The sequence below is a fragment of the Gnatocerus cornutus genome, chromosome 5 (genome assembly GCF_029298725.1).
Source record: "Gnatocerus cornutus isolate USDA-ARS CGAHR chromosome 5, icGnaCorn1.1, whole genome shotgun sequence".
Classification (NCBI taxonomy): domain Eukaryota; kingdom Metazoa; phylum Arthropoda; class Insecta; order Coleoptera; family Tenebrionidae; genus Gnatocerus; species Gnatocerus cornutus.
In genome coordinates, this window is record NC_142237.1 from 6,866,588 (window position 1) to 6,885,189 (window position 18,602).

Here is an 18,602-nt window from a genome sequence, read left to right on the forward strand (position 1 = left end):
GAAACTTTCTAAATAATTTTATGTCAATGCCATTTGGTAAGTTTTACTATTGAACAAATTTTGGCGACGAAACTGGGGTTTTGAAAAGAAATTCAAATCGCTGTTGTTGTAGAATTTGTGGAGAAGTTCGATTTATTTACAGATCACATGTAGAGATGCTAAATATCCAATTAAAACCAAAAACAAACACTCGACTTTACACTAATTTCATCGCCTAATTAGCAGCAACTAATTAGCAAATTTGATCAAGGACGCAATTTGTTTCTGTTTGAAACATCAAAGGCGGATCTTATCTTCCTTCTAAAATTTGCTGTTTGCTTAATTTCGTTTCCTTTGATTCCTCAAATTATATTTAATACCAGCCTCTATGTATTCTTTTCAATCTCTTCCGGTCAAAATCCGAATCTCTCTCTCCACAATAATTATTATCTTTGGTGCCTCCACCTGCTCCTAATCCTTTAATTAAGTTTTCTCTAGCGCAGATGACTCGCAACCGTTTTATTTACCTAATCAGTATAAATATCACCCGAATTCATGTTAATTAAAACAGACCTTTGCAGATGTTGCCCACACGAAAGCTCATGCCCTCAAGAAAAAAATTAAACTCCGCCTCATTTTCTAACCGAATCCCTTAATATCCATAAATCTCGGTATCAAACTGTCCGATGCAAAAATATGAGACGAGCTTCTGCCCCTCTGGGCGATGAACATCGAAACGAAATCGTAATTGGATGAAGGTTTTTTTTTCAGTGCTTTTCAAGTATATGATTAAATTTCATCCTATCATAGAAATTTGAATGAAAGTGGTCGCGGTCGCTGTTCGGCGCGCTTATTTTACAGTTCATAAAAAGGAAAACGGATGTTGCGGCGGAAACGTCGAACCGAAAACAAATTTACGAAATGGGCTGACGTTTGGATGGATGCGAGCGTTTTTTAGTTATGTTGACCTACGATCAATCGACGAAAATCGACGGTTTATATGGTTTTGGACAAGAAAGGAAGCGCAGGTGTAGCATCAATCAATTTTGGAAACTGACTTCTACTAAACTTTTGGAATATTGGGAATTACAATAATGGACATAATAGTAACGAATAGGCCGATACAGAGATTTCGGCGGATTTAAAAATGGTGGATGCGCCGGGTCAAAATATTGATGTGTCTACTTCTGGATCATGATTTGTACCAGCTATTTTACATAACTTTTTCAGTTTTATTTTTAACGTGTTCAGACAAATGACGGAATAACGACAGAGATAAAACTGCATTGTGGAATAAAACAGTTACGTTCAGCTCATATTCTCGGTTATATAAAACGATTATTGGAAACAGACATTTCATGAAGAGTAGAATTACACCGTTTTCCTGCAAAAATAGAAGAAAGAATGGCTGCATAAAATACCACATGCGTGACTTATTGCTTTCGTTTTAAACTGAAAATAAATCTTTAATCTGCACTTCGCGTAAAAACTACTGGTCTGACATTTGGATAAAAAGCGTCGTTTAAGCAAAATCAAAGAAACTTTACATAAATCTAGCTTTGAAACCCTGCATATGCACCCTTTTCTTTCCTCTCTAAAATGCCACCCGTATAAACTTTCTCGTAATCTCAAAAGAAGAAGCTCTCGACCTTAAAACTCCGCAAACCATTCTAAATTTTGTCAGTGCTTTCTGCTTATCTTTATTCATCCCGTCATTTTTGTTGTGAGCGAAATCGTTCAACTAGAACTAACGTCCGGAGTTGCGCATATTTAAATGATTTATAGCTATCCTTTCTAGTGCTTGTTACAAGAGTTTCAAGTTTGACCCAACTTGAGGCGGTTTTTACGCCAACTATTAATTAGAAGGGAGTTGCAGCCACATAATAAAGTAATCTAATTTTCGACGGCCAGAAGTTGCAAGCTAATTATCTACTTCAACTTTGCAACTAGCAACGAGAGGAGGGTGTTGTATCGCAATCTGTAAAGCCACTTGAAGAATTTTGTTCAGGCAAAGGGAGCTATCAAAAAGCGCTCGCAGCGAGGAAGTGGAAGTTTTTACAGCGTATAGAGAACAATTATCAACTTCTGGATGTGGAAAATAAATGGAAACTTTAGTTTGTTGCGCAAAAACAACAAATTTCGCTCAACATCTTGTATATGAAAAATAAGACGCCGATTCTGTTAGGAAGCACTTACCGGCCTCGTAGTTTCAGATTACAATAGATTTGATGATGACAAAGGAAATAGACGGTTTCTGTAGCTGACAATTAAAGTGGTTTCGTTAAAAAGATTATTTTTCACAGTCCCGTAAATCTACACTTTCTAATTACGCAGAAATAACTCGTTAATTTAGAAGTGAAAGATGAACCTATTAAACTCTCTTAAATGTTCAACTTGAAATCTGAAAAATCGTTTGCCCCAAGCGCGAAGCATAGACCGCCTTTCAAAGGAAAACGATGCAGCAAGATCGATCTGTCTATTAACATTTATAAGTAATTACCGTTTAATTTCATCATAGTATTTATTTTAACTTAACTTTAACGCCCCACGCCTCGACTCGATCATTAATTTACAATTTTAATTAACAGCGTATTATTGCTCTAGTCATAATGTTCACGTCAATAAATAATAAAACACGCAGATTTACGATTTTCGGCCCTCTTTGTGTGTTAAATTCCCATCACGTTCAAGAATTCCGCCAATTAAGGCCCCTAAGCCTGGCCATTTTCATTGTCCAGTGTTTGCCTTTATTTTATTAATGCATGTTTAACTTATTGATTGGATTGTTGTGTCACATTATCAAATTGCTAATTTCCGGTAATTATTCCATTCTCGTTTGGTCAATAATAAATTGAAAAGTGATGTGAACTCGGCTTCAGACGCCTTTAGTAAATTAATAAATCAGAGGAGCAAGAGTCGTGACAGTGTTGCGCCCTTACGGCTTAAGGAGGTGTTCAACGGTTAACATCTGGAGTTTCTTAGACGTGAAGCAAGCTTATGAGATTCTGAGGTTTTGTGTGGAAATGAGGCAAAACTAACTGAATTGTGAATTTTGGAAGAAATTAAATTAAGACGGACGGGACACAGATGAAAATTTTGCGGTGACAACTTAATAAGCTTGAAGTTTGTTTAATAAACATCACAAAACTAAGAACAGTTACCGTACTTACCGGTTGTGTTGTAATTGGAAAATTTGCTTCCTTCCTGATCCATCATCCGAAACTTTTTCATTATACTCTTAATAATAAATTGATTTTGAATATTTTAATTTATACGCTCTTATAGCTCAACACAATCAATTACACATTCTTCCCATCAAAACGGTCATAAAAAATTCATGTTTACCTGGCCCTTGACGGAGTGGGTCCCGTGCCTACTGTGATAAACTTTCAAGATGAAGGGTAATAATGAAAGTCAGCTAATAAATTATGCAATCAAAAGTTTTATAAGATTCTGGTGCCCTTTCATCATTCTCCGGCTTAACGAATCTTAATTACACGTAAAAAAGTTATTAGACCACAACAGCGAGCGTGACAAGTGCAATAAAACGCGTTTTTATGAAACATTAATTTTTATTTAATCAACAATCTCTTGTAGTTTGTACAGTGCAGTCATAAATATAATATACCATCTAAAATTATATAAAATGTAAAAGCTTATAGTAGTAAAAAATATCATTATAAGACTTGATACAAAATCACACAGAACTTAGATTAAGTACAAGACGCCTCGCGTCAGTTTGATAATACAGCTTAGGAATGAGACGGAGAAGCGCCAAAGGCTATGTAAGAACGAAAGAAGTTTAGGAATTATTCGTTCCGTGTCTGATTTGGCGTTTGTAGCGCTCCATCGCGTCTCGTAAAGCGCACACCAAGAAAACACCGAATGTAATCGAAGTATGATATAGGCCTTGTAAAAATTAGAGTCGTTGTTTTGAAAAGTCTTACAAAATATTCCATCTTCTTCAATTTAGCACGTTCAATTCACAGCTCGTTTTCGCAAAACACATGACACGGAGGAAGACAGAACGCAAAGATGTTGGCACCGCCCTTTAATTCGGCTAAGGCCAGACGTAATCACAATAAACTCCACTTAAATAAAGGCTTTAACGGTCCAGACGCAATCCCCGGCGTCAAATCAGGATAATATTTACAAAACGGCAATCGAGTTACCCAGACGCTCCTTCATAGAATCACCTCACAAACACTACAGACGAAATCATTTCTTGTTTCTCTTTATCCGTCGCGACGCCTCACTGAAAAAGTCACTCTTTGTCAGTACCGATTTTAGTTTCAAGTACCGTTGGTAATTGCGTGCTCTTTTTTTATCTCGTCGATGGTCGACACTGAGAGCTTTCGATCAGAGTCAAGGGCAAACTTGAAGCTCAATTCGCGCTCGTCGCAGAAGAGAGGACTGTGATTCTCGTAGATGGAATCGCCGTCCATGGCGAGCTTGTCTTCATGAGTGTAGTATTTGGCGGCGTGGCGACGGGAGTAGAGGAGGACGCCCAGGACCCCCACGACGGTGCAAAAGAGGAGCGAGACAGACGTCCCGGCGGCGATGAGACCAATACGCCCGTCGTCGCCCAGGAGGAAGAAATTTGCGTCGCTGGACGTCGTGCTGGGAACCGCGCACCAGGTGAGCTCTGACAGGCGCAACACCCCCAGTTTTTTACCTGGAAATTACCAAAAAAAGCAAAATTTCATTCACTTAAACGGCATTTTCCAATAAAAACATACCTTTGAGGTTGTACGGCTGAGCGCACTGCAGATTCCTAAAGCTGGCGCTCCGGTTGACCCTCTCGAGCAAGGGGACGATGTAGCACAAGTCGCACGACCACGGATTCTTCTCCAACCTCACCTCCTTCAAGTGGTCAAATCTGGCAGCCAGATCCCTGCTTAACCCCGGAAATCTATTCCCCTTTATATTCAGCTCGACGAGACTCCCGGGGAGATCCTCCACCTCTAGCGCTGAGATGTAATTATCAGCGAGATCCAACACTCGAATCGTGTCTGGAAAGATCCTCTCCGAAACCTCGACAATTCCGCACTCCGCCAAATGAAGCTCTCTTATCTCCACGTTATTTAGCAATCTTTTCAAGGTGCGAACACTCAAGTGATTCCCATCCAACAACAAAACCTCCAAAGTACCCGCAACAGGTTCCAACAAGTCATTTTCTAGATTTTCCAACTTATTGAGACTCAAGTCCAATTCGGTGAGATTATGTAAATTGACAAAAGCGTCATGGGAAATTTTCGTGATGCGGTTGCGTGCGAGATTCAGTCTTTCTAATTCACGTTGATTGGAAAATACTGAGCTTTGAATGGCAGTGATGGCGTTTCCATCGAGTTTTAAGCGGCGCAAGTTGAAAAGCGGAGAAAACTCGGCGAGGCTTATTGATGTTAGTTCGTTGTCGCCCAGGTCCAGGTCGGTCAAATAGGGCAGTAATTCGTAGACATGTTTGTCGACTTTTGTTAAACCGCACGAACGGCACTCTAGAGATTCGAGTTCCTACAAGAGTTCAAAAAGACATCAAATAAAACACTTTTAATACTTTTTATTATTACCTTTATATCTTCGAAGACTACGGGATTGAGTTCCTTCAAGTCGTTCCCTCCCAACTTCAACACCTTTAATTTTCCAATCTCGAGAAAAATCCTCGGCATTAACTCGTTGATTCGATTTCGTTGTATAGACAACACTTTCAACTCTTCTAGAAATCTGAAGGTGCCGCTAGGCAAAGAAACGATTCGATTGTCATCCAAATAAAGCTCCTTCAAGTGTAGCAACCCTCGGAAATTATGATCAAGAGGTTGCGTGATGTTGTTCTGCGACAAATCTAAGATGTCTAATTTCTTTAAGCCCCAAAAGAAGTGTTGGCCTAACTGAGGGATGTTGGAACGGGTTATGCGAATCTCTTCTAGTTTCTTGTAGTTGTGGAAGACCGGACTCATGGTGAGCTGGTTCATGTTGTCTTCCGGAGCTGTGACTCGCAACACTTCCGTGTCGAGGCTCATGTTGAAAAAGTCCAGTGGGCCTATGATGCCTCCCTCGATGCACGAAACCGCGTTTCGACCCTTGTTGTCGAGAAAGCAAGTGCACTGAGAAGGACACAAAGCAGACAAGGAGGAGCACAAAGACGCCAAGAACAATAGGTAGAGTAGAGCCATCCTGGAACAAAGAAAGGGGTGGATTAGAGGGACTGCAATAGAATTTGAATTACAAGAAAGTTAGAGGGATTTCTTAAGGCTAAAGTAACAAGTTTTTCAAAATGTCACGAATTCAACTGCTTTGGGATCATCTTGCAGGTTATAAGAAATTAAGAATGATGCCGAGTTTAAACTCCAATTATGTTGAGAGTCCTGGGAAAAGAGTCGCTGAATTCAGAATAAGCAGAAATCGAAGTATATTACTCTCGACAAAGTTGTCAAATTCCATTACAGTCAATTTCGATCCGAGCTCTCCGGAAATATGTTTCCGCGAATGCTTTTCTACGAAATTTGATAAACCTTCATTAGATTCCTAAAAATGCACCAAGGAGTTCTCCTTGACCATTAGATCCTTCAAGAAGCCGATAAAACGAGTTTAATTCCGGCAAAAATTTATGGAAATTTTTCCGTCTCTAATGTCTACAAATCTACTATTCCTGCAAAATCGCCTGCGGTAAACGTACTTTGAACGTCGCAAATCCAGTTCAGTGCAGGAATCCTCGGCATTTCAACATTTCCGTTCGAGTAGAAGTTTTTGTAGGAAGCCTGCAAGGATCTCCAATAAGAGTGAGAAAATCAATTGCCACAACAACCGCTTTTGTATCAACACACGTTTATTATGAGCCAAGTTTCATGGAGCAAACCCCACGAACCCTCAAGTCTATTATTATAGCAAAGTTGTTAGAATCTGACTGCTCCGGGTGTTGGAGCAGTGCCGGTGCAAACACCGGATTTTTTTCTCCCGTTGGCGTTGTACTATACGTGTCAGCAGCAGCAAACCGAGCTAATCAAGGAGAAAAAAATCGACTTAATTAAAAGACTTTATTAATTTTCTAATTGAGCTTAAGGGTGGTTAATTAACGCAACCAGATCTATTAGTCGGCGGCGTTTGGCTTAATAGACTTGAAAGCTCGTGCTTTGCCGTTAAGTTTAAACAAGGTTTTTTAGGTTCAAGTATTGAAAGCTAGTTGAGAAAAAGACGAGACAATCACTTTGAAGGCGCTTAATAAAGCTCGAGGGAGAATGGAAATTTAGCCACTCATTGACTCCGATTAATTGACGATTTTTCTGTGCCTGCGGCGGCAGGATCGATGGAAGTTGTCAGAAACGCTGTCAGGGACACTTATTTATGTCCAATATAACAGGATTATTAGTGTAGGAAGTCATTTGCAGGTCTTCGGAATCGATTCGCACTAGCATGGTCGGGCCAAATCGAGAGGTAATTTTTGGAAACTGACGAGACGATTTACGTGAGCTTCTGTTTCTTAGGGGAGATAGCGCTGATCCACTTTCAGAAGATAATGAGTCGGTCGCTTTCAAATGGACTTGTTTTCCTGGAGCGTCGTCTCAGACAATGAGAAAAGCTCACTAAAATTTGCGGTCTTTTTTGAGCGAACTTGCGCAATATCTCAAGCTTCGTGTTTACCAGCTTTTTGTTCTTTATTTTAAAAAAATGTGTTGAAAGTGTTAAAAAGCCCAGGGTTTATTAGTCGTGTTATCTCCTCCCGAATTCTTGAGATAAACGTTTAATCTGGTAATTTATTGCGCGGGAGCAAACAGTGGGGAATCCATTTCCATAAATTATCGTCAGGTGCTCAAGTCTTGATTTCATTAGCGTCGTAAAACGCGCCGAGTGCTCAAAAAATGTAATGTTATTATTAAGCCGTCGGACTGGGTTATGCCTGTAACAAGATGCTCTCGTATTATGCCATTGTGTTCGTGCCTCGCTTGCAACGAGACTATTTACATTGGAAGACTTCCTTACAAAACGACTCGGTGCACCGTTGAATATCGCAGGATATCGTAAATTTCACCTATTGTTAAAAATAATGTCGCCGGGGAAACATGAAGATGGCGAATTTGGGAAATTCGATAGAGTGCTGAGCTTGGCGGGACAGAAAAAAAAGGAAAAAGGAGTAAATAACAACGTTGAGTGGTCCAATCATTTTACCCTAAAAGAAAGGAAAAAAAAATAACAGAGAAATCTTCAGTTGACTTGCTAATAATAAATAACGAGAAGACACCTTTGAAGGCGCTGTCTCTAACAATACAGCCACACTTAACTCTGAATAATAAAGATACGATCTAAAGGTCCTTTTTGAATTTTCAATTCTTGATAAATGAAGCGCAGTAATCTCCCACAAGTTTTCTGTCAGAATATAAAAGCAACACAAGCGCAAATTGAAAACGAAGAACATCAACTTGAAAGCACTACTAATCTTAAAAGACTTAATCAAGATGAATTTTAAGTCGCTAATGGAATTTCCTCAATCCCACTTTATCATAATTCAAATCAGTCCGAACACGAATTGCTGAATTTGAACAAAACTTAAATGGGTATCTGAGCCAACTTTGCAAATGTTTGAACAAAGACTTGAAACGGCGCCACGCACTTTATTTACATAGTTGACTAATCTGACTCTTGAAGCTGACACCATAAAAGTAAGAGTCAACAAACCCAAGTATATTCTTTCGTTTTCTTTACAGCACAAATCCTGCCAATCCTTTTTCCTTCAACTTAATGAGCTGTTATTCTTTACCTAATCGCTGATTCAAAGTCTGAATTTCCCGAGCTTTTGCTTCTAAAGCGATTAGCAAAGAAGCGCTTCTTCTAGGAGCGTGTTACCATTAGCAAGAATACACCGAAAAGAGGCGCGATAATATGATTACAACTTGCCACAATGTTGCGGTCTTTACAGAGTCTCGGAATAAAGCAATACACACTTCAAGTTTCCGCTCGCGAGATATTATTAATTATGCACTCGTTAATTTTCGATTAACTTTGCTAGAACACTTAGAGGAGAGCTTTGAAGTTTAGGGATGCGTAATTGTGGATTTCACAAGACCGTACATCAAATAGGATGATGCGAAATGTGGAAGAAAAACGGACACAGTTACCGGAACTGGAGCTCTGGATTTTGGAGCCTAATAAATCACCGTTTTGATTTATTGCAAAGTATTGTAAGTGGATTGAGAAACAGTATATACTAATAAAACAGTTTGTCCTGTGTAATTTAATCTAGAAGCTGAATGCTCATCAAAAAGGAGCAAAATTTGTCTCCTGACTCCCTCCTTAAACCGTTGTCAGTTTGAATTTTTGGTTTTCTCACAATGGTAATCCAATTTGGGTTAGGGTGGAAATCTTGAAACTAACCTAGAACGACTCATAATAAAGTCACATTAAAAGCATGTCTATTTATCTAAATTTATTAATCAAGATTTCGTTCTTAGATTTTCCGGAAGTCAAAAATTTGATTTCATAGAATAAGACTTTATGACTAAAAGCATGTCAAATTTCTGAGATTGATTTCTCGTTTATTTTTAGAGCAAAATTGGGTTATACAAGCTCATTTTAGGCAGAATTGCGCGCAAATTCCAAATCCGGGCTCTAAATTCACATCCGACAACAAATAACTGACAATGAGTAATGGTCGATTAAAGTTTCGGAGAGTTGATTTTAATTTTTCAAATTTTTAAAGCTAAATATCTCCTTAACTACTATAAGAACGGTTTGCGCCATTCTATTTCTAGGGCATTTCTCCCTTAGAATTCGCCCTCAAATACCAAAATTCGATGGTCGACTTTTTCGCAAAAAAAAATTCCACCTCAAACGGTAAAAAAATAATTTTTTTATTTTTTAGCAGCCACTCGTAAACTATTTGACGCAGCAATCTGAAATTTGGCCAGTTAATAGACTTAAAGCTGCTCGTTCCATTGTTGTATAACTCACTGATATTAAACGCCATTTTTGTCTCAAAAAAAATGATTGAAAATCACCTCAAAAAAAAACTCTTCAAGACAGTTTTTAGTCAATATTTCGTTCATTTGTGAAGCAAACTCAAATTATTTGTGCTCATTTAACGCAAAACTTTATGCAGAAAGCAAAACCAGGTAAATTGTAAATGTACGTTAAAAAATAACTGAGTAATGACTGTTTTTAGGAAGTCGCCGAGGGCCAAATTTTTGATGGTTGAAAACAATCCGTGCTCAGTATCTCGGTAACTACAACAGATCAAAAGAAACTGTTTTCGCCTTCGTTGCTCTCGCGTTTTTTTAGCTAAGAATTCGTTCTTATATTTTTTCGAAAGTCGAAAATTTGATTTCGTCGAGTAAAACTTCAGAACTAAAAGTATGTCAAACTTCTGAGGTAGATATCTTGCTTATTTTTAGAGTTATTATAGTTCATTTTACGCAGAATTTTGCGCAGATTCGTAATCCGGGCTCATAATTCACATCTGACAAAAAATAACTGAGTGATGGCCGATTAAAGTTCTTTTTCTTCACGCAGAATTAATTTCACATTTCGGAACCAGACAACCTAATGACACGTTCTCAAGCTACTACTGAAAAAAAGCAATTAAAGACTCATCAATTTCATTTTTTCGTGATTCAATTTGTTCCTAAATCAATTCCGACCAGGTCAACCCAGTTTATGCAAAGCGCAATTGGATGAATTGGCTTATCCTAATGTAAGTAAATTATTCTGAAATAAATGTAAAGTTAACTCCGTAATCAAACTAGTTCAGGTTGTAATCGTACATGTTTAGCTATTTTCGAACTAGTTTGTTTTCCAATCTGATTTTACATAGAACAAGTAAATGTGTAATACCTGAGATTCTATTAAAGCTCGCCCTAATTTATGTTTATCTGCATTTATCTGCAAGCTACAAATTCGTTGCGCATTCTCTTTTACCCTCTTAGTTCCTGCGATATAACCACAATACATTCCTGCTCTCCACTACGTCGCAGGAATAATATTCATGAGCACAGGTAGATGTTCTGTCATGCATCCACAATTTATTCACAACATAGTCCCGTTGTATGAATGAAACGTACAATATAAACAATGCTTGCGTTAATAAATGTCTGTCATAACGGGTTTCATTTGATACGATGAATATGCAATAATCCCATCTTTTTCCGGATTTTCCAGAATCCGCACTTCGATTTTAATCCGGAAAATAAATGGTTCAATAATCTGTTATTTTTCAACTACTCTCACAGAAAGTTGCCTCGACATAATCGCCCCTCTTTGTTTTTCGTAATTTTGCAGACTCCAAACCGCGGAATTTATCGCCAGACACCCGTTTAACCTGACCATAAATGGTAATTAGATGAAGTCTAAAGTTATAAAATATACGCCATCTTGTTTTCATCAGGAGGTAATTTAAACTTTAGTGCTCCATTATATTAAGCGCTTTGTACAGCGAGATGCAAATAAATGAGGATGTTAGAAGAAGTACAATGTAAACTCGGTCACACTGTGGTTTGCCGGTAACCTGGATCGCTCCGAAGGGAGTATAACATAAAGAGGAAAAATCTGAAAAAAGAAGGAAAAATGAAGAACTCGCAATGCCCGTTTTCAGTACCCGCAGGCTTATTTGGGTTTCTGCATTGCATCAAATTTGATTCAAACATAATCAACATTTGCCGTTATCCCGAGTGTATAAAATGTTTACACGTGGTTGAAAATGACGGCTCTGTGACGGTTTATTTGTGTTTGCTTCACTCATATTTTTCAGTTTACCTGACCTCTGTGAATGCAAATGGATCATCCCGAAAACTGCCACTTCAAATATGGAATAAGTAATGAATAAAAAGGCAAATGTTGTTGCAGCTTGTCGTAAATCATTTTTGTTGTATTATAATTTGAAACATGCCACGCTGAAATGGATACAAATTTTGTTCTGCATCCATACAATTTTTCAGAGAGGGCTTCATATCATCACTGACTGAAACATGCTTTGTTTCGCTTGTATTGATATTAAGCGCTGGATTGTGGCGTTGTTTATAGTTTTTGTTTTGTTTATTGCTTTGACGCGGTTTTGATCTTGCTATGAAAATTGTTTTACAATTTGTGATTTTGCGAGACACGAAAACCAACCTGAAAGTGTCCCGAAAATCCCGATGAACGGCTTCACTAGATCCCTAAGCTTCGGAACGTCCGTTTAATTCAATACTCTCCACTAATGCCGGGGAATTCTGTATTAACAGACTGCTACAAGGACTCGGCCAGGTCCTTTTGCCTAATCCAGCAGTCATCCAACAACGTTATTAAATGGAAATTAATTAATGGAATCGAGTGTCTTCGTCTGCTGTGATGGCGAAATCGCGCTGTTTGCGTACAAATCCGTTGAACGGAATAAATTTTCTACTAGTTTGCAAATCGGGGAAACTGCCAGGTGTGCATTAAACCAATTTATACTCAAACAAATTAAATGTATATTGAAACAATTAAAGTTTTCAGCTGAATCAATTTTTTTGTTATAATTTGAAATGGCGTCACCGGATAATATATCGATAAATAATGTAAATATCTGAACTTTTTGATAAAGCACCTATAAATTAAATTTCATATATATCATAATTAAATTTCAAGCTTTATTTTCATTTAATACATTTTAATTAACAAATTTGGGATTCTCTGAAAGCTCCCTAAAATTTCCAAAATACCAACTCAAACGAATTATTCAGGGATTATTTTAACATTACTCCCATAAAACGATAAGATCCCAACTGAAATATAATAAAACATTTAAATTTAATAAAATTAAAATAACAAAAAGTGTTCAATATTTTTAAATCCTCCGAACTAAATTATGAAACTATTCCCGAAAATGCGTGTCCTGATGGCACATCCTGCAAACGCATGTGACGTGCGCTTTTACCTGACTTCCGGAAAGCTACAGTTTCCGGATAACATGTCCCATGAATTATTGAATCCGTCTGTTTGAAATGCGCTGCGCGTCAATGATATTAAGCGCTGCTGATGAGAATAACACGATTTTAATGATGGCTTTAGCAGTCCGAAACTTGCAGGAAAAACGCACTGATTGCAGTAATGCAGAAGTACCGAGCGACGATTAAACGAATTATAATGATGGAATGTAGGACGAAAAAAAAGTGTGGATAAAAAGTCGATTGCCGAACTTTCAACTGATTGGTAAAATTTCTGTAATTAAGAGCAAGAGCGTTTTCAATAAGGTTCGAACACAATAGAGTTTGTACTTCCGCCTGTTTGTTAATAATAATGAGAATTTATTGATCGAAAACTCCAAATACAATACAAATGCAAACATATTAATTATATTAATTAAAACGTAGTATTGTTGATAATTATTCACATTTATTTTTAATAAAAGATTTTGCATTGTGAGTGTAGAAATCCACAACATACGTTGTTTCATAAGCTTGTAATTAAAACGGCATCAAACTTCTTCATTTAGAATTATCCGGCTTCTAAATTAAGCACTGTTCGGCATCAATTACAAATAATTTGGGACGGGTCTAATTCGCATAATTAACCATCAGAATTACAGAACTCCAAACAATTTTCTACAAACCTCGATTCTTTTCAATTTTGAACAAGCAGTTCCTGATCCGATTATTATGCATTGAAACGGGCGGAAGTGCTCAATTCTATTTGCTATTTTTAATTTAGCCATCCGATGAAATACACTGCGGTTTCGTGTGTGAAAAAACGCAATGAGAGAGAATCCAAGTGTTGGATTTACAGGATTGTGTCCTTCGGTTTATTGTTGCAACATGGACGGATTCCATTACAATCGAGTTTTATGGAGGGATGCACCATACATAATTTAACGCAGAAAAATTGCACTGCCTGTAAAAATCCTGCAGTGGATTGGAGCAAGAGAAATTGGTTGAGTCGCAGTTCATGAAGTTTCCAGGCTAAATATTTAAAGTCGTTAGATTTTTCAGTGTCAGAGCTGAAATTATCGGAATGGATGAGAAGAAACATTAGCTTCATGCGGATGAGTGCCCGAGCGTTGGCTGTCTTGCTTGTAAAAAATAGTACAATTTTATTTTCACTAGCAATGAAACGGTATTCTCTGAAAAATGAAGTGACTTAACGTCTGCTGTCACCTGAAAATTCTACCCTCCAGCGTGTTTCATCGATAGCCTTAAAATCCCGTTTCCACGGAAGAGTTTTTTCAAAGTGGATTCAGCGGCAAGGTAAAATAAAAGCGAAAGAGATTACCACCTCATCTGCATTGTGATGGCTTCCTTAAGTAACAATTTCCAAGAATAAATTTAGTAATAACTGCCATTGTCTGTTTATTCAAAAATAGAGAAAATTCGGAGACAGACTCGAATGTCTGCATAGTGATATATCGGTATCACAATAATTCATTGTTACTACGTCTGTTGGCAAGTCATCATTCTCAAGATAAATTATATTGAAGCGAACAGCGCAACAGACATTCCGTGTGATGAGGTTAGCAATCTCCAATCTGATATATTACACCTTTGTTTCATCAAGATTCGTTTAATTTAATTAAGCAACATCAACTGTAATCAGTAGAATGAAAAACCGAATCAGATCAAAGAATCTCAAATTCGTGTGTTGATTCTGCAAAACCCAGAAAATTGCACCGGTGTCTACTTTCGATATTACATCGTTCTGCAAAAATCCGTGAAAGCTTTCAGCTTCTATTTCAGAGCTAGCGGAAACTATTAAAAAAGCTCCCATAAACACATCAAACCTGAAACGCGCTTTCACCTGCAGGTGCACTGTGAAAAAATCTCGAGTTTCCTTCGCAATAACCCTAAACAAAAAACAAAGGTCGTTCTCTTCGGCCATTTGACCGTTCCAGACGATTCGTCAAAATCCTGTTATATTTTTTTCAAAAGGAATGTCATAATCGTGAAATAAATCGAGCTGAGTATCCGTTTCAGACGGACTTTTCCCTTCAGGTAACCGTAACCATTAAAATGTAATCATAGGACCTCGACTCTTCCACTTTTCCACATATTCCTTTGAGACCATCGTCAAAGGAAAATTGAATATGGCCACATCAGAGCTGCCATGGGCGCCTAATCCAATTCCTCCACGATTCTTGTCTGCGCTTGCAGATATAACACATTACGACCGCAATTTGTCTGGCAAAAAGGGGAAACATCCGGCTGCATCCCTTTTACCAGCCTTAACGAATTTTTCCAAGGATGCGCCAATAAATAGTGCACACACAACACTACAAATTATTTAAGGAGCAATTACAGAAGTACGTGCTTGGTTCGTATCGAAGTTACAGAGTTAAACATATGGGCGTAATTTTGTGGAACTGCGCAAATAAATCAACGTAATTAAAGGGATAAGTCACGAATTATGTCCTGGAAATTTTTACCCGACAAAATAGAACTGCGGTTTATTGCGATCTGTTCAACGAATTCTTGCCGGAACGTTCATGCATAATGCATTATTTTATCTGATTTGTATTGTGTAAACAAGGCGGGGGCGCGAATCACACATCTTATTGAATAAAGTAGAGAACTAAGCGACGGCTGTTGGGGGCGGCGAAATTCGCTTAAATAGATTCCGCGGTCTTTAGCGCTGTGATCAGAAACAGAAACCATAAATCATAAAATTCTATTTATTTGCAACTGTATCGAGCTGATGAGCGGACTTGCGATGAATTCTCACAGTTACACACGGCAGACTCTGGTTTAATTCGCTTTTCTTGAGCATTTCTGTCATTTTTTTCAAGTCAACTGACAACTTAACTTTTTCTCTTGACGGACTTATCTCAACTTGGTTGTCCCCTGCGGTGCTTCGGCGTATCATAGCCACCGAAGACTCCCGTCTGTAGGTTACAGAGAGCGAAGACTGTGAAGGCACCAAAGAATCTTCAGAACCAGAACTGCCCGAGAATGATTTTGCTGAATTAACGTCTTTTTTTAAAGGCACTTTCTCGGTGGGGGTAGACTCATATGTAATTTCATTATCTTTCTTGGTAACAGAAGAAGTTCCAGAAGCTTTCTTCGCCAAATCAGTGTCTTCTTGTGGCGGTACGCTTCCGATGAAAACAGATTCTTGTGACATTTCATCGTCTGTGATGGTCACGTCGGAAATACCACCCACAGAAAAAGCTTCGGTTCTAACCGAGTCAGCGCAAGAATTTCTAGAAGCACTTGAATAAACGAATGATTCTACATTTACCACTAACTTCTCGCTCTGTTGTGGTACTCTTTCGGCGGGTACAGGCGCTTTGTCTTCTATTTTGCCGGTACAAACATTTCCAGAAAGACCTTTTTGAGAGACTGAAATTGCATTTAACCTCGTACCTTCTCGTGACGGTACTCTTTCGATAGAAACAATCTCTTGTGGTATTTCTATACTGTTCTTGCTAACATTGTAGGTACGAACTAAAAAAACAGGCTGACCAACCAAAAAAACAGTCTCGTCGACCAAAAAAACAGGCTGGGTTTTAACGGGATCAGTACAAGAAGTTCCAGAATCAGCGAATGATTTTGCATTTTTCATTAATTTATCACCTTCTTGTGGAAGTACTCTCTCGGTGGAAACAAATTCTTGTGTCTTTTTGGCATCTTTCTTGCTAACGTTAGAGATAACAGAAGAAGTAGCCTGACTTTCTATACTGTCAGGAAAAGACGCGTCAGAAGTACTTTTATCCGCGAATAATTTTACTTTTTCCGTTAACTTATCGTCGGTGGCAACAGAATTTTGTGTCATTTTGCCATCTGTCTTAGAGGTACCAACAGAAACAACAGCCGGAGTTCCAGACATGTCAGCCCAAGAAGTACTTTTATGACCGAATGATCCTCCCTCAGAGGAAACAGAGTCTTGTGACAATTTGCCTACTTCTTTGCCAGCCGAAGAAACAGATTGAGTTCCAACAGTGTCGGTACGAAAAGACCCAAAAGCAGACTCCGTACTTGCATCTTTCTTGGTAATTGAAATCTTTTCCTTGACTAACTCTTTTAGATTTTGTGTTAAACCACCAAGAACCGAAAACAACTTCGCTGAGTTTTCTAGCAACTGAGGCAGACTTTCTTTGTTAGGTTTTAATATAGGGTATGGTGTCGCTTTTAGAACTCTAACATTGTTAACAGACATTACTAGAATTTTGACGTGTAAATGACAGAAATTAGTTGCTATAATTTTATTTCATAAATCAAAAATAAGTAGTGAATGGAGCGGTATTGTTTTTACTTAGGATATTTTGGTGTTGACTGTGGTACATCCAGCTTTTGCATTGGGTCCTCGTCCAGTTTGGAAAGAAGGCTGTCTATTTGGTCAAGAATACTTTTATTTGCTTTTGGTTTCTCTTTCTGGCAAGGACAACACGAACTTTCGTTACGAGTTTCGTTTAATTTGGGCCCGTACGTCTTTTCCAGAAACAGGTTTAAACATTCCGCAATTTTCTTCATTCCTTGCACAAGAGCCTTCGAGTTCTCGAGGACTTCAACAAAATCCTCTTCTTCTACGTCTTCCACCTCTTCTTCAAGCGGTGCAACTGTAAGGACCGTAACATCTCGTTGTGAGCCGAAGTGAGACATGAGTACTAGAATTTTGACATTGACAGAGCCGTCATCAGCTCGAGCGAGTTGGAGATAATTCGATCTGTTTTGTTCATGTTGGTAAAAAACGGATTAGTTCCCATCACGCCTGGGAACATATCCTCTCTCTCAATCGATTTATTAATTAACTGTCGAAGAGAAGGGTGATTATTCTAATCGCTTCGAAACGCGAGATTCCGTTGGTATGATCGTAGTAATTTGGATTGATGACCGTAAAACCGGGAGAACTCCGATGATTAATTAAAAACCATTTAGTTAATGAAACGAGGAACGAAGGTGAGTTTTCCGGAATATTCCGGGACATCCGGGAAAGTGTGCGAAGGTAGGTTAATTGTTCCGGGAGCAACGGACCATTATTGATACCAACAAGATTATTAACTGAAATCGGCCGGCGTACTGGAAAGATTTGATGCAACTGCTGCAAAAAAATTAAATAATCAGTCTGTTAAAACTCAAATATAAATGAAATTTCTTAAGAACATTTATTAAATGATATGAGGGGCGGTTCCAGAGATAGTTTATCCCTATCTCCGCGGGAGCTGTTGAGAAATTTTACAGCACAAAAAGACGAAAAATGATAAATGTTTAATAGATTCTCAACGGATGGCGATCGAATCTGTTTTTACTCCTGAGCGTCCCGAATTTTTGTAAGCAAAGCAGGAACTTTTTGCATCTTTTTATCAGCTTTTGCAGCCCTCAAATTAGCATCACTTTTAATCGCTATGCATGCATTTTTCGCGAATAGGATTTCATCAAAACAAACTCGTACCTGGTATAAATCCCGCGCGTGTTGCCACCGAAATAAACCCCCGAAGGGAGGCTGTTTGCTCGGACAATATTTGTCGAGCTGAAGAGAGATGTTGCAGAGATCCGAATGCGGCAAGTATTAATTTAATCGCATTTCCATAAGCGGTTTTCCCAGTTCCGTTCCAACAACCCACGGCAAATTAAGTCTGTGATCAGAAAAAGCACGCTCGTACAACTTCAAGGAAAAGAAACAAAAAGAAAAATGCGGAAATTCGATCTTTTTTATGTGCTCGGACCAAGATTTTCCAGGATAAGACGAACCCTGGA

At 38.3% G+C, this 18,602-nt stretch overlaps 1 protein-coding gene across 2 annotated transcripts in view; it reads right to left on the reverse strand.

The window, feature by feature from the left end:
• Nucleotides 1-3,561: 3,561 nt before the first annotated feature.
• Nucleotides 3,562-18,602, reverse strand: part of LOC148174000 (uncharacterized) — a 28,643-nt gene continuing 13,602 nt past the window's right edge. For both annotated transcript variants that reach the window (XM_088037384.1, XM_088037383.1), the window contains 3 exons: nucleotides 5,547-6,150; nucleotides 4,719-5,490; nucleotides 3,562-4,654 (listed from right to left, as the gene is read on the reverse strand). In XM_088037384.1, the coding sequence (XP_087893510.1) occupies nucleotides 4,272-4,654; nucleotides 4,719-5,490; nucleotides 5,547-6,150 (1,759 nt within the window). In that variant the 3' untranslated portion in view covers nucleotides 3,562-4,271. The remainder of the gene's footprint in view (nucleotides 4,655-4,718; nucleotides 5,491-5,546; nucleotides 6,151-18,602) is intronic.